The 15,814-nt window shown below is 41.9% G+C and overlaps 1 protein-coding gene across 7 annotated transcripts in view; it reads right to left on the bottom strand.

Annotated features, from left to right (window-relative positions):
• The window catches only part of TTC23 (tetratricopeptide repeat domain 23), a 106,220-nt gene that overhangs the window by 58,104 nt on the left and 32,302 nt on the right, over positions 1–15,814 (bottom strand). For all 7 annotated transcript variants that reach the window (XM_040493776.1, XM_040493779.1, XM_040493778.1 and 4 more), the window contains exons 4-5: positions 14,909–15,059; positions 14,592–14,717 (exon numbers count right to left, since the gene is read on the bottom strand). In XM_040493776.1, coding sequence (XP_040349710.1) covers positions 14,592–14,717; positions 14,909–15,059 — 277 coding nt within the window. The remainder of the gene's footprint in view (positions 1–14,591; positions 14,718–14,908; positions 15,060–15,814) is intronic.

Consider the following 15,814-nt stretch of genomic DNA (forward strand, 5'->3'; position numbering starts at 1 on the left):
AGAGAGAGAGAGAGAGAGAGAGAGAGAGAGAGAGAGAGAGAGAGAGAATGTGTATGAGCAGGGTAGAGGCAGAAAAAGAGGGAGAGACAGAATCTCAAGCAGGATCTGTGCTGTCAGCACAGAGCTGGATGTGGGACTGGAACTCAGGAATTGTGCGTGAGATTGTGAGCTAAGCTGAAACCAAGAGTCAGATGTTTAATTGACTGAGCTACCTAGGCGCCCCAGTCTACCAAACGTTGAAAAAAGAGTTAAGGGGCGCCTGGGTGTCTCAGTAGTTTAAGCATCTGACTTGGCTCAGGTCATGATCTCACAGTTTGTGAGTTCAAGCCCCACATCAGGCTCTGTGCAGCCTGCTTCGGATTCTTTGTCTCCCTCTCTCTGTTCCTCCTCCACTCGCACTCTGTCTCTCTCTCTCTCTCAAAAATAAATAAAGATTTTTTTTAATTAAAAAAAAATAAAAAATAAAAAAAATTAAAAAGAGTTAATATGTATTCTTCTCAAACTATTCCCAAAAACAGAAAAGGAAGGAAAACTTCCAAATTTATTCTATGAGGCTAGTATTACCCCGATACCAAAACCAGATAAAGACACTACTAAAAAAGAGAATCACGCCAATATTCCCGACTAACATAGATGCAAAAATCCTCAACAAAATACTAGCAAACCAAATCCAACAATACATTTAAAAAATCATTTACCATGATGAAGTGGGATTTATTCCTGGGCTGCAAGGGTGGTTCAATATTTGCAAATCAATCAACACTGTACAACCTATCAATAGGAGGAAGGATAAGAACCATATGAACATTTCAATAGATGCCAGAAATGCATTTGACAAAGTACAACATCTACTCCTAATAAAAACCCTCAACAAAATAGGTTTAGAGGGAGCATATCTCAACATAATAAAGGCCATATATGAAAACCCCACAACTAACATTATCCTTAATGGAGAAAAACTGAGAGTTTTCTTGCTAAGGTCAGGAAAAAGACAAGGATGTCCACTATCACCACTTTTTTACTCAACACAGCACTGGAAGTCCTAGCCACAGTAATCAGACAACAAAAAGAAATAAAAGGGATCCAAATCAGTAAGGAAGAAGTAACACTTTCACTATCTGCAGGTGGCATGATACAATATACAGAAAACCAAAAGACTCCACCAAAAAAACCCATTAGAACTGACAAGTGAATTCAGTAAAGTCGCAGGATACAAAATCAATGTCCAGAAATCTGTTGTATTTCTATACACCAATAATGAAGCAGCAGAAAGAGAAATTAAGAAAACAGTCCCATTCATGACTGCACCAAAGAGAATAAGATACTAGGAATAAACCTCACCAAAGAGGTGAAAGACTTGTGCTCTGAAAACTGTAAAATACTGATGAAAGAAATTGAAGACAACACAAAGAAATGGAAAGACATCCCATGTTCATGGATTGGAAGAACAAATATTGCTAAAATGTCTACACTACCCAAAGCAATCTATGTATTTAATGCAGTCCCCATCAAAATACCAACAGCATGTTTCACAGAACTAGAACAAACTATCCTAAAATTTGTTTGAAACCACAAAAGACCCCAAATAGCCAAAGCAATCTTGAAAAAGCAAAGCAAAACTGGAGGCATCACAATTCCAGACTTAAAGGTACATTACAAAGCTGTAGTAATCAAAACAGTATGGTAATGGCACAAAAATAGACACCATAGATCAGTGGAGCAGAATAGAAAACCCAGAAATAAACCCACAACTACATGGTCAAATAATCTTCAACAAAATGAGAAAGAATATCCAATGGAAAACAAGATCATCCCTTCAGCCAATGTTGTTGGGAAACGACCACAACATGCAAAAGAATGAAACTGGACCACTTTCTTACCCCATACATAAAAATAAATTCAAAAATGATTTAAAGATCTGTATGTGAGATCTGAAACCATAAAAATCCTAGAGGATAACATAGGCAGTAACTACTTTGATATTAGTCAAAGCAACTTCTTTCTAGAGATGTCTCCTGAGGCAAGGGAAACAAAAGCAAAAATAAACTATTGGGACTGCATTAAAATAAAAAGCTTCTGCATAGTGAAGAAAATAATCAACAAAACTAAAGGGCAACTTACAGAATGGGAGAAGATATTTGCAAATGACATATCCAATAAAGGGTTAGTATCCAAAATATATAAAGAACTTATAAAAGTCAACACCCCGCCAGTTACAAAATGGGCAGAAGATATAAACAGACATTTCTCCAAAGAAAACACACAGACAACAGACATGTAAAAAGATGTTCATCATCACTCACCATCACGGAAATACACATCAAAACTACAATGAGCTATGACTTCACACCTGTCAGAATGGCTACACTCAACAACACAAGGAACAACAGGTGTTTGGTGAGAATGTGAAGAAAAAGAAACCCTCGTGCACTGTTGGTGGGAATGCAAACTGGTGCAGCCACTCTGGAAAATAGTATGGAGGTTCCTCAAAAAGCTAAAAATAGAAGTACCCTACTATCCAGCAATCACACTACTGGGTATTTACCCAAAGAATACAAAACACTAATTCAAAGAGATACATGCACCCCTATGTTTATGGTAGCATTAATTACAATAGCCAAATTATGGAAGCAACCCATATCTACTGATTGATGAATGTGGTATATATGTACAATGGAATATTATTCAACTATAAAAAAGAATGAAATCTGGCCATTTGCAATGACATGGATGGAGCTAGAGAATATAATGAAAATGCTAAGCAAACTAAGTCAAAGACAAATATCAAAATAGGACTTAACTCATATGTAAAATTTAAGAAACAAAACAAATGAGCAAAGGGGAAAAAGAGAGAAAGGGAGAGAAAAATCAGGAAACAGACTCTTGGGGTGCCTGTCTGGTTCAGTAAGTAGAACACGTGATTCTTGGTTTCGAGGTTGTAAGTTCGAACCCCAAGGTGGGTGTAGAGATTACTTTAAAAAGCCTTAAAAACATTTTTTCAATTAAAAAAAAAAAGACTTTTAATTAGAACAAACCAATGCTTACCAGAGGGGAGGAGGTGGGTGATGGGTGAAATAGGTGATGGGGATTTAGGAGTGCACTTGTTATGATGAGCACCAGGTGACATATGGAAGTATTGAATCACTATATTGTACACCTGAAACTAATAAAACACTTTTTAAAAAGCCAAAGGAAAAAAAAGGGGGGGGGGAAAGTATGTCACAAAAGGCCACACATTGTATGATCCCATGTATATGAAATGTCCCAAACAGGCAAATCCGCAGAGAGAAAGTAGATTAGTAGTTTTCAGGGGCTGGGGGAACATGGTAATAGAGACTGCTAATGGGATGAAAAAGTGAAAACGACTGTGGTTTGTTAATATACTGAAAACCACTGAACTGTGTATTTCAGTTGGGTGAGTTGTATGGTATGTTAGTTATGGCTCACTAAATCTGCTATTTAAAAAAGTTTGTGTGGGGTACCTGAGTGGCTCAGTTGGTTAAGCGTCTGACCCTAGGTTTCAGCTCAGGTCATAATCTCACAGTTTCATGAGTGGAGCCCCGAGTCTGGCTCTGTGCAGGCAACACAGAGCCTCCATGGGATTCTCTCTTCCTCTCTCTCTGCTCCTCCCCTGCTCACACCATCTCTGTCTCTCTCAAAATAAATAAATACACTTAAAAAAATTTTAAAAGTTTGTGAACATTTCAAAGCAAAACTAAATACAGATAAGGTTTAGTGGTACCCATAAAATTAGTAATTTTAATTTAAAATAATTGTAATAATGTTAAACAAAAACCAAAATACTTTTCTCTTAATATTGTCTTTGAGCCATTTTGAACCAGCACAAACCAGGTCAGAAAAGGATGTGTGCTTTGGCTTTAAATTGGTCCCGCGTGATTAGGCGATCCTACCCAACTGTTTTTAGGGCTGAAGGATTAGGAGAGCAGAGAATGTTGTGGGTCCTCCTGCACCTGACCCCTCAGCAATGGGCATCCCCCAGAGGAGGCCATAAATTGGACTTGGGACACTGAGCTACTGGCCTCACTCTCTATTCTTTCAGAGCTGTAAGCTTGTTTCCTGATGAGCTCCAATGCCTGGGTCTTCTGGGGGAATGCCTCGGTCTACGAAAATTATAATCCTAATGAGAAAGCAGGAAATTCATGGAGGGAAAAGCCACATAAAATTATTCTTAATGGAATCTTCTGGTAAATCAATTACTCTGTAAGTTTATTTTTTTTTAAGTTTATTTATTTTGAGAGAGAGAGAGAGAGAGAGAGAGAGCGAGCGAGCGAGCAGGAGACAGAGGATCCGAAGTAGGCTCTGTGCTGACAGCAGAGAGCCCAATGTGGGGCTCAAACTCACGAACCGCGAGATCATGACCTGGGCCAAAGTTGGACGGTTAACCGACTCAGCCACCCAGGCACCTCACTTTGTAAGTTTAAATATGTTAATGTATTTCCTGTTATGATGTCTGCAAGTATGCAGACATGGAAGAATCAAGAAATTGGTGATAAACCCAAAATCTTTTTCCTTTGGCTGATTGTTTCAAGCCAATAAGCTGTGGTCGAGGAAATTACCTTGAGTGCTGGTGAGTTATAGAAGCAGGGTAAGTTCTATACAGCTCCCTAAGTTACCCGGATGTGCAGAATTCAGAGTGTGTCAAAGACGGGTGAGAATAGAAAGGCCAATCCCCTAGCTGAGTGCTGCCCCCCTGCCCAGCCGTCCGGGGCATGGGCTTGGGGCCCTGGTCCCACACAAAGGAGCCCAAACTGCTGCCAGCAGGGCCTGGCTCTGCACCCACAGACTCCTGCTCCTTCTCTCTGTGCCCACGTTCTGACAGACACCTGCTCGAGGTGGCCATTGGGAGTTTCAGTCCAGCCCACGCTCTGCTGGATGAGCTGTTGTGCTTGGACACAAAGCTATGTTTGCCTGGAAGAAAGGGCACCTTTCCCAATTCTCACAAAGGCTCTGTCCACTCACCTAACTGCACAAAGGTGGCACAGAGGTGACGGTGGCTCTCCTGGGACCTGAGTTTCTCAGGACTTGATGAGTTCAGATTACCCTTGAGCATCATCTAAACCTTCCCATCTAGCTTCCCTGATGCCATCCTCCTTTGCGTCAAGTGTACCTTTCAACTCTGGATGTTCGCTGGGCCATTCTATCTGGAATGTTCTCTTCTTTCTTCCATCTCTGCCTGGTAAACTTCCATTAATCTTTCTAACTACCATTCCTCTTTTTAGTTTTAGCTTAACAGTCTCCTCCTTTAGGAAGCCTTCCCTGACACACCATTTAAGGTGACACTCACTCTCATGGGGCAAGCAAGTGCAGGGTGCGCACCCAAGAGTGAGTGCCTCCTTAAATGGTGTGGCTTGGGCACCTGGCTTTCTCATCTTAACCCCTGCTCTGTTCCCTGACAGCCCAGGCTGGGTTGGGTGCCTCAGTGAACACCTGACTGTGCTCCCACGGAACTGTGAACCTTCCCTGCTGGGGAAACATCTCTCAGGTTCTATTATAACTGCCTGGCAACTCAGCCGCTGGGATCTGTGAAGGCAGGGTCCAAGCCCGCCTCATTCATCTTGGCATCCCAGCACCTTGCACAGTGTCTGACAGTAGCCATATGATCCCCAGGAAGTCCAAGGTCATTCTGAGGGGAAGGTTTGCCTTAGTAGTGTGAGGTGACCAAGATGGCGGCGGGCTGGGCGGGGCTTCCATGGGAGAGCAAACATGAAGTGCTGCCTGATAGAAGGAGGGAGGATAAGCTGCAGAGGGAGGGAGGGAGGGAGGGAAGAACAACCTACAAATACAAATCCATTAGCTTAGAAGACTCTGAGGCTATAGTTCACACCTTAATTTTCATGGCTTCCAGAATAAGTTTTAGTGAAAAAAATCTTCAAAAAGAGAACATGTTTTCATATTGACTTGGTAGCCAAAATATTGTAGACTATTGAGCTAATTAAGGGTGGAGCAAGTTGTTGAAATTTTATAAAAGGTGGAATAAAAGGAACCTTGTAAAAACCTATTAGGGCCTGCACTGTTTCCTCCCACCCAGATTCCTACATTCGAGTCCTCACCTCCAGTGACTTTACTTGGGACTAAGGTTGTTGCAGATGTAATTAGTTAAATTAAGATGTCATACTAGGGGCGCCTGGGTGGCTCAGTCAGTTAAGTGTCCAATTTCAGCTCGAGTCATGATCTCACGGCTCGTGAGTGAGTTCAAGCCCCCCATCAGGCTCTGTGCTGACAGCTGAGAGTCTGGAGCCTGCTTTGGATTCTGTGTCTCCCTCTCTCTCTGCCCCTCCCCCACTCACACTCTCTCTCTTTTTCTCAAAAATGAACATTAAAAACATTTTTTAAAAAAGATGTCATACTAGAGTAGGTAGACCCCCTAATCCAATGTGACTCGTATCCTTACAAAAAGGAGGAGTTTGGACACAAAGACACATAGAGGGGGGCAGTCCATGTGAAGATGAAGGCAAGATCGGGGTGATGCATCTATAAGCCAAGGAACACCAGAGATTGCCAGGAACCCACCAGAAGCTGGGAGAGAGGCCCAGACCAGATTCTCCCTCACAGCCCCCAGAAGGAACCTGCACGGCCAATACTTTTATCTCAGACTTCCAGCCTCCAGCACTGTGAGAGAAGAACTTACTGTGGTTCACGTCACCTAGTGGGTGGTACTTTGTTATGGTAGCCCTTGCAAACCAATATGGAACCCCTACTGGCCAACTCTAGGCCTGGAGGTTTTCCTTCCCTTAGACCCCTAATACAAGAACACTGGGTATACGTATACTTACCCAGAGTGGCTACTTAGATATGGGAGCACCATTTTTTTTTTTTTTTTTTTTTTTAATTACACTGTGCTCACATCTGACTTTCTATTACCTCCCTGCCTGGAAATTTGAATATCTGCTGAGAAGGAGACCCGGAAGCAGGCAAATTCAGCAGGAACAAACACATGACTTTCACTGGCCATGGTTTTGCCTTTGATACAAGAACGTCCAAATGAAAGCACAGCCCACGAATCCCATGACAACCAGCAAGCTGCACTTAGCAGGGTGCCCGCCCTGAAGGGCCATAGTCACACATGAGGATCCATTCTTGAAGGCGACCTGTTGCCATTTCTGAACGCTCTAAATTGAAAAGATTTTTGTCAGCCTATTATTGGCCTCAAATTTCAAACTACTGAATTCTTTAGACCCTGAGTCCTTCTTTCTCTTGTAGCTAAAATGACTTACCTCCTCACTTAGGTCATCCACAGGGGGAAAAATTAGATCCCTCATACAATGTACACAAAAGTTCTAGGTGGATTAGAGGCCTAAATTCAAAAAGCAAAACTTTGATATGTTTAAAAAATATATAAGAAAAAGTAATTCCACGATTTTGGGTAGGGAAGGATTTTTTTTTTAAACTAAGCTTCACACCCAGCTTGGAGTCCAATGCAGGGCTTGAACTCATGACCCATAGATCAAGACCTGAGCTGAAACCAAGAGCTGGACACTCAACTGACTGAGCCATCCAGGTGCCCCTGTAAGGAGGGATTTTTTTAAACAAGACAAAAAATATAAATTAGAACAGAAAACATGAAACAATTTAGAAACAGAAAAAATTTAGTCATCTTACAAATAAAAACTCCTGCGTATCAAAAGTCAACATTAAAGAAAGTGAAAAGCCTGAAGTACACACTGGGAGAACACACAATATACGTAAGTAGCAAATAGTTGGTTGTCAGAAATATGAAGAATGTCTAAAAATTAATAAAAAAAAAAGCCCAATTTAAAAATGAGCAAAAGACATGAATAGACAATTCACAGAATAGGAATTCCAAATGTCTAGTATACATGTGAAAAGATGGTCAACCTCACTATTAAGGAAATGCAATTAAAGAAACCATATGATTGGCACATATAAAAAGTTTTACTGTATCAAATGTCGGCAAGGATGTGGAGTAATGGGAATTTCCATGTCCTACTGGTGAGAATATAGGTTGGCATTTGCAGCGGGCGGGGGTGTGTGTGCCTGGGTGGCTCAGTTGATTAAGCGTCCGATCTGACTCTTGATTTCGGCTCAGGTCATGATTTCATGGTTCATGAGGTCAAGCCCCATGTTGGGGCTGACAGCTCAGAGCCTGTTTGAGATTCCCCCTCTCTCTTTCTCTCTCTGCCCCTCCTCTTTGTGCATTAGCTCTCTCTCTCTCTCAAAATAAATAAATAAACTTAAAAAAAAATAAGTTGGCATTTGGCAAACCTGGTAAAGTTGAGGACATGGGTATTTGTCAAGTAAGCAATTCCACTCCTGGGCGTAGACCTCAGAGATAATCTTGAACGTGTGCCCAGAGAGACATGTATAAGAGTGATGAGGCAAATCGTATTTACACAGTGGAAAAATTGGAATTTCATCCCACCAATTTACATGTTCACCCTCATGAGCACTGATGATTGAGTTAGGGGAAAGTCAGACGGATAAAACACAATACGTGGGTTTAAAATGAAGAGACTAGAGAAACACCTATCAGCTGACATGCGTACATCTCAAAAATACAAAAGTACAAATGTAATGGGGGAAAAGCAAGCTACAGAAGGAAATATACATATAAAATTTTAAAAATGAGGGGCCCCTGGGTGGCTCAGTTGGTTAAGCGTCTGACTCTTGGTTTCAGCTCAAGTCATGATCTCACGGTTTGTGAATTTGAGCCCCCTTCCATCCACCCCCCATCAGGCTCCATGATGACAGTGCAGGGACTACTTAGGATTGTCTCTCTTTCCCTCTCTCTGCCCCTTTCCCTGCTCATTCTCTCTCTGTCTGTCTGTCTCTCTCTCTCAACATAAATAAACATTTTAAAAAATAAAATAAAAAATAAAAATGAGAAATCATACTGTATATTTTCCTGGTTATACATGCTTTCAGAATGAAAAACACTAAATCAAGCACAACAATTGCCTGTAGTGTGGGGGGAAGAAAACAGGATTAGGAAGAACACAGAAGAACTCCATGTATCTGAAACATCCTATTTTTTTTTTTAATTTTTTTTTCAACGTTTATTTATTTTGGGGACAGAGAGAGACAGAGCATGAACGGGGGAGGGGCAGAGAGACAGGGAGACACAGAATCGGAAACAGGCTCCAGGCTCTGAGCCATCAGCCCAGAGCCCGACGCGGGGCTCGAACTCACGGACTGCGAGATCGTGACCTGGCTGAAGTCGGACGCTTAACCGACTGCGCCACCCAGGCGCCCCAGAAACATCCTATTTTAAGCTTGGTTAGTGTGTAGGGAAGCATTTGCATAGCAATATCTATACTTTTATCCTGTTAAAAAGATGAACAGATGCAACCCGCTTTTGTTTAGTGCTTGCAAAGAATGGAGCAGGGTCCAGGCTTCGCCCCTTGGAGTTTTGCTGCCAGCACTCGGGGTCCTGGAGTTCGTACAACCACCACAAATGGAGGCTTATCAAGCTAATGTCCCTACGATGATGAGCCTTCTGGAGCTCACTGAGCTCCAGAAAATACAATTACTTTGGCTTCACAATATATTTAACAAAAAAGGGGTGGAGGGAGGGGTACTATACCAGGGAATACCTAAATGATAGCCTTACCTCCATCGCCAAATCACTGAAAGCATCAATTTCAAGTAATCTTGTCTGTCTGCATTTGCTCAAGTGTAATGTTTGGGATGGCAACATTTTCTCTTTTCCGTTTCTATCTGCCTGCAGGGAATGCTTTGAGGATTTATTGTCTAGCGTGCCCATAATATGTTTAGGCAGCTTTAGGAAACACCAGACAGATGAAAAGATAGAGAGTTTTGAACAACAGAATGTGGCAGTATGTTAATCTGGCAGGGCCACAACTCCAACCACAACATATTTTATTGAATGAAAATACATCCACAGGAATTCTACAGAGCACGTAAGGAGTTTCAGATGAGCCTCAGAAGATCTCCTAGGGTTGGAGACTTGTTGTAGCAGGCAATAAACAAATGCAATCTCTTTGGTATTACTAAGACAATGGAGAGTTTCCTTTTAAAAGCTCTGGAATTTGGGGTGCCTGGGTGGCTCAGTTGGTTAAGAGTCCGACTCTTGATTTTGGCTGTGGTCATAATTCACTGTTTATGAGATCAAGCCCTGCATGGGGTTCTGCGCTGATTGCACAGAGCCTCCTTGGGATTCTCTCTCTGCCTCACCCCTGCTCGAGTGCATTCTCTCTCTCTCTCTCTCTCTCTCAAAATAAACATTTTTTTAAAAAAATCTCTGAAATTTAGCAAGAATACAGAGCAACAGTGAACAGCAAGTCTCGGTGGGAATATTGCTAATAAGCGAAATCTGAGGAAAAATCAATCCTGCAAGAGGCCAAGTGGGATTTTCTAGAGTCACAGGGAGAAAAGGCTTTCATGAGACTCTCCCTCTCTACCCTCTGGCACACACAACAAAGGTTTTGCTCTGCAGAGTGTACTCTCAGGTCTCCGTTTTGCACTAGGGAACGTGATCTGTGCCACGGGGAGGAGCCCAGACGCCAGAGTTTGGTAGACCTGGCTCTCCTCTGCCAGTCCCAGCTGTGTGACCCTGGGAAATGACCTCCCCTCTCTCAGCCCCATGTGGTTCATTTGAGAATGGGACTACCGAGCATGCCCAGCACACAGGACTTCGGCACTTTGCCAGAGCCTGGCACGGAAGGTGGTCAAGTGTTAGTAGCTGGTGTGGTTGTTTAAAATCCTCAGTATTATTTGTAGTTGTTTAAGGAAATGTGTATTACAGGCATATAGTGTTAGAAATGGAAAGACAAGAATATGGTACTCTGAAATGTAAAGCTGTAGGGGATTCAAGAAACAGAAAGCAGATCAAGTATATGAAGGTAGTAATGTGTTCTGTGTGCTTTTCTGCTTCTCCACATTAAAAGAAACCCCGACTTTTCAAAAATCAGAGTTTGTGTTCAGAGTTGTGTAAGTTGTGTAAGTTCAGAGAATTTCTTTAATCAAAGGAACATAGGATGGAGAAGAGCATCAGAAAAAAAGTAAATGATTTCTTTCTTGTTAAACAAGCATAAGGCATGCCAGGCAAATAGTGTCCCATGGAAGGAGCTGCCAGGACAAACCTCTCCTCTGGAGAAGAGCAGGACATTTCCCGGAGGAGGAAAGGAAGAGGCAGGGCTCTGAATACACGAGCATTTGTCAGAGCTTTTATATCCAGAAAATAAATGTAGAGGTGATTCTTTTTTTAAATTTTTTTTTAACATTTATTTTATTTTCTAGAGAGAGAGAGAGAGAGAGACAGAGTAAGAGTGGGGAGGGGCAGAGAAAGAGAGGGAGACAGAATCTGAAGCAGGCTCCAGGCTCTGAGCTGTTAGCACAGAGCCCAACGCGGGGCTCAAAATCACGAGCCTTAAGATCATGACCTGAGCTGAAGTTGGACACTTAACCCACTGAGTCACCCAGGTGCCCCGAGAAGGGACTTCTTTAAAGAAACACATCTACAGACATACAGCTTAGACACCAAGGACCTCCAGATCATGTATTAATGAAAAAAAAAAAAAAAAAAAGCTAAGTTCTGAAAGCAACAGACTTGTAGATTACTGAGTTGAGCACTCGAGGATCTAAAAGCAAGAAAGGAAGGGCTATCACCAAAGTACAAAGTGGAGCCTGCTTGGGATTCTCTCTTTCCCTCTCTCTCTCTACCCGCCCCCCCCCCACTCATGCTGTCTGTCTCTCTCAAAATAAATAGATAAAAACTTAAAAAACTTAAAAAAATAAAGCCCACACTGTTGACTACACCACGTCACCTTCCTTAGATATAGAGGAAATGTCCTGTCGATACTCTAGTTTTCACAGTGCACCTGAGAGCCAGTTCAACACAGCAATGCCAGGCCACGTGCTCCAAAGAAGACTCCAAAGATGGCATGTCGCACAGTCCAAGGGAAAGCCTGGACAGGTCACACGTTCTGGAGCAGCAGTAACCGGCAACAGAAAATAATTCTTAACATGGGAAGAGTTCGCCCATGTTCACCACTGAGTTTCTGTATCACATTTAGAAAAACAAATCTGCACAGAGGAGCATGATTTGGATTCACTCTCCAAAGTTAATGAAAAGTTAGTGAATGGAGTAGTTCTGGCACAGAGGAGGGCAGGTAGAAGGGAAAGCTTCAGCCCACAGTGAGGGAGAGAAGGCAGAGAGCGTGAGTCACCAGGCAGCATTTATCTGTCAGCCCAAGGAGAAAAGAACTGGCTTGGCCTGATGGGCACCATAAAAGGCGAGGCAGAAGGAGGAAGAGGATACATGAAAGATGCCCTTTTAAGAGGCACATAAATCCCACGAGAGCTGTCTGAGAAATTATCCTGGCCTTCGACCACCAAGACCTTGTAAAAGAAAAGGCCTCTGTGGTTGTGAGTGGAACTGCGGAAATGTACGAAAGCAAAGCCACGCAAATTTCTGAGGCAGACCCGTTTGGGCAAAGCATTCATAATCCAGTGAGGAAACAAAGCACAGTGATCCAATGAAAACCACACAGTTCAAACATGCAAGTTCCAGTGACTATGTCACTGTGGAGAACCTGGACGTAAAGAAGTGGCAAAGTTTAAGACAACTCAGCTAAACACAAAGTAAGTTTGTAGGCCAGCTGGGAACATGGACTCTAATTCTTGTTGGATATTCAGCACAGATGTGTACAAGGCGCGCCATCTGCCGGCAAGATTTAGTACTGCTGATTTGGAAAGAATTCTTAGAGGAGGTGCGAATTCTGGCGGAGGATAATTTACCCTCTTTTGTAGCAACACCACTCGACATTAAGTTCTAGTAACATTAGGGGCGCCTGGGTGGCGCAGTCGGTTAAGCGTCCGACTTCAGCCAGGTCACGATCTCGCGGTCCGGGAGTTCGAGCCCCGCGTCAGGCTCTGGGCTGATGGCTCAGAGCCTGGAGCCTGTTTCCGATTCTGTGTCTCCCTCTTTCTCTGCCCCTCCCCTGTTCATGCTCTGTCTCTCTCTGTCCCAAAAATAAATAAACGTTAAAAAAAAAAAAGTTCTAGTAACATTAGATGCAATAAATGTCCGATATTCGACCCTTGACTTGCTTATTTCCTGTCTTACAATACAAGACAGAATATCTACTTCTAGACAGGAAGAAATTCTGGACTACCAGGCACTCCCAGTCATTACTTCCCTCCTCTTCTCATTACATAAATGGAATCATACAGTATGAATTCTTTTGGGTCTGGTTTCTTTCATTAAGTATTATGTTTGTGAGAGTCATCCGTGATGTTAGGCAAAGGAGCAGTTTGATCATTTTCTTTGTATGAATGAACAGATCACAATTTTATCTATTGTACTTTTTTAAAATTTTGTTTTAATGTTTATTTATTTTTGAGAAAGAGAAGGAGAGACAGAGTGTGAGTGGGAGAGGGGGAGAGAGAGGGAGACCCAGAATCTGAAGTAGGCTCCAGGCTCGAGCTGTCAGCACAGAGCCTGACATGGGGCTCGAACTCACAAACTATGAAATCATGACCTGAGCTGACGTTGGACACTTAACCAACTGAGCCACCCAGGTGCCCCTATCTATTGTACTTTTCTAAAAAAATATATAATTTATTGTCAAATTGGCTTACATACAACACCCAGTGCTCATCCCAACAAGTGCCTTCCTCGATGCCCATCACCCATTTATCTATAGTAGTTTTGATGAACAGTTGGGTTGTTTCCAATTCTTGGCTATTATAAATAATGTAGCTTTGGACATTCTTGGCCACTTCTTTTGATGAACATATGTGTGCATTTGTGTTATATTTAGGAGTGATACTGCTGTGTCACAGAGTAGGCAAATATTCAAATTTAGAAGATGAAGCCAAACCCATTTTCTAAAGTAGTCATACCAAATACATTCTAAACTACAACATATGAGAAACCATATAAGAGCATGACATCCTTACCAACACTTGATATTATCAGTCCTTTTAAAAAATTAGCCATTCTAGTGGAGATGTAGTAGTATCTTCTGATTTTAATTTTAATTTCCCTGATGACTGATGAAATGGAACATTTAGGATGTTTATTAGCTATGTGGGCATGTGTGTGTGTGTGTGTGTGTGTGTGTGTGTGTGTGTGTGAAGTCTCTTGTCTGCTTTTCTATTCTGTTGTCTGTCTTTGTTTTATTGATATATAGGAGTTTTTTTTACAGATTCTAGATATAAGTCCTTTGCCAGTTATGTGTATGACAAATATCTTCTTCCTCTCTGTGGTATGAAATATATGGTGATTTAAATACAGAGGAGGGGGTTCAGGAGAGCAGGCAAGAAATAGAAAGTCAAAGGAGTGACATCAGAACTCTAGGACCCAGGAGTGAATGTATAATTTCATCACATGTATGTAATTGCACTATCTATCTATCTATCTACATGTGTGTATATGTATATGTATATATAATTGCATCAACGATGTATGTGCCTTGGTTGTGGATGCTCTGATATGACCATGGTCCTCTTTTGCTTCTGGACAGTGGCCATGGAGAAGCCATGGACACAGCATCATGGGAGAAGCTCCTTCTGCCTGAAAGCAGGCAGGTTCTCTGCCAGAACCTCCTGCCATCATGTATTCAAAACACCCTAAACCGGAAACTTACTGTGCAAATGACAATTTGATCCGTGCTTGAATTTCTATCCATTCCTCCTTTACAATCCTTCCACATTGCAGCAGCTCCTTTGCAAGTGTCTCTGCCTTTGTCAAATTCTCGGAAGCTTCTTTAAACCTGAGTTGTGTTCAGGAAACGTCACACATAGTTCTAGATTCTGGGACCCCAGTTCTTGGGACATCCTTGGCTCTTAAACTTCCCATCACCCTTTCAGAGTCATCTGTCAGCTTTTGATTTGGCCTTGAAAAATTAAACGTAGGCATTATGAATGGCATTTCTACGTGTAAATATTAGAAGCAAAAGGATACTTTTGAAGGGAGAGTAAGGCTCTCCCCATGGTATGGAATAGCTCAATCGAACACTTGAAAACATCTGTATTGTCGTTATAGGGAGGCACGATGGAGTTGGTGAGGATTTCTTTGGCTTTTTCTGCATGTTGTTCTGCTTGCAGGGACAGTCCTGTGGACAAAGGAAAAGAGATCTTAGTTTCTCTTTCATGTCAGCAGGGCACATGACCATAATGATCTATGGCCAGGAAATAAAATTAGGTCTCCTCCACAGACTGTCAAGTGACACATAGAGATATATCAGGGCAGCATGAAATATTGTCCTGACTGTAAAAACCAAAGCAGTGGCTTACACCTAGTACTCAAGATAAATCTCCCCCAAATGGTCTTTCTAGAAATTAAACAGCATGAGCGGGAATTGAACAACTTTGAAACCTCACCAATATCAGATATGAAATATATTCTAAATAATTATAAGAAAACAAATGGAATGCAAGGACTATAGCATTCTGGGCAGGAAATAAGATATTCATGAATTTTCATTCTGGCTGTGTGACAGCAATCTTCATACTAAAAATTCTGAAGCTTCTGCTTATCCATCTATAATCATAACTTTAGAGGGTTATTTTAACATAATAAAAATACAATGATATCTAAAAACACTTTACAGATACAATTCCAATGACAGAATGGGCTAATGTGCTACAATCTTATTCCTATAAATTTGTTGGCTAATATGACAACATGGGACAACATCAAGGAAAATAATCTCTACCAAGAACGAATTCCCCACTGTGTTCCAGTGTTCTTCCATGGGCTTATTAATATGTAGTAAGGGTGGCAAGGGGGGTTGCCAGTTAGGTTTCAGGGCTTTTCACTTCTCCATACTCCCAACCATTTTCCCCCACACTGACGTCCTTCATTCTA

The sequence above is a fragment of the Herpailurus yagouaroundi genome, unplaced genomic scaffold (genome assembly GCF_014898765.1).
Source record: "Herpailurus yagouaroundi ecotype Mexico unplaced genomic scaffold, PumYag 185, whole genome shotgun sequence".
NCBI classification, from domain to species: domain Eukaryota; kingdom Metazoa; phylum Chordata; class Mammalia; order Carnivora; family Felidae; genus Herpailurus; species Herpailurus yagouaroundi.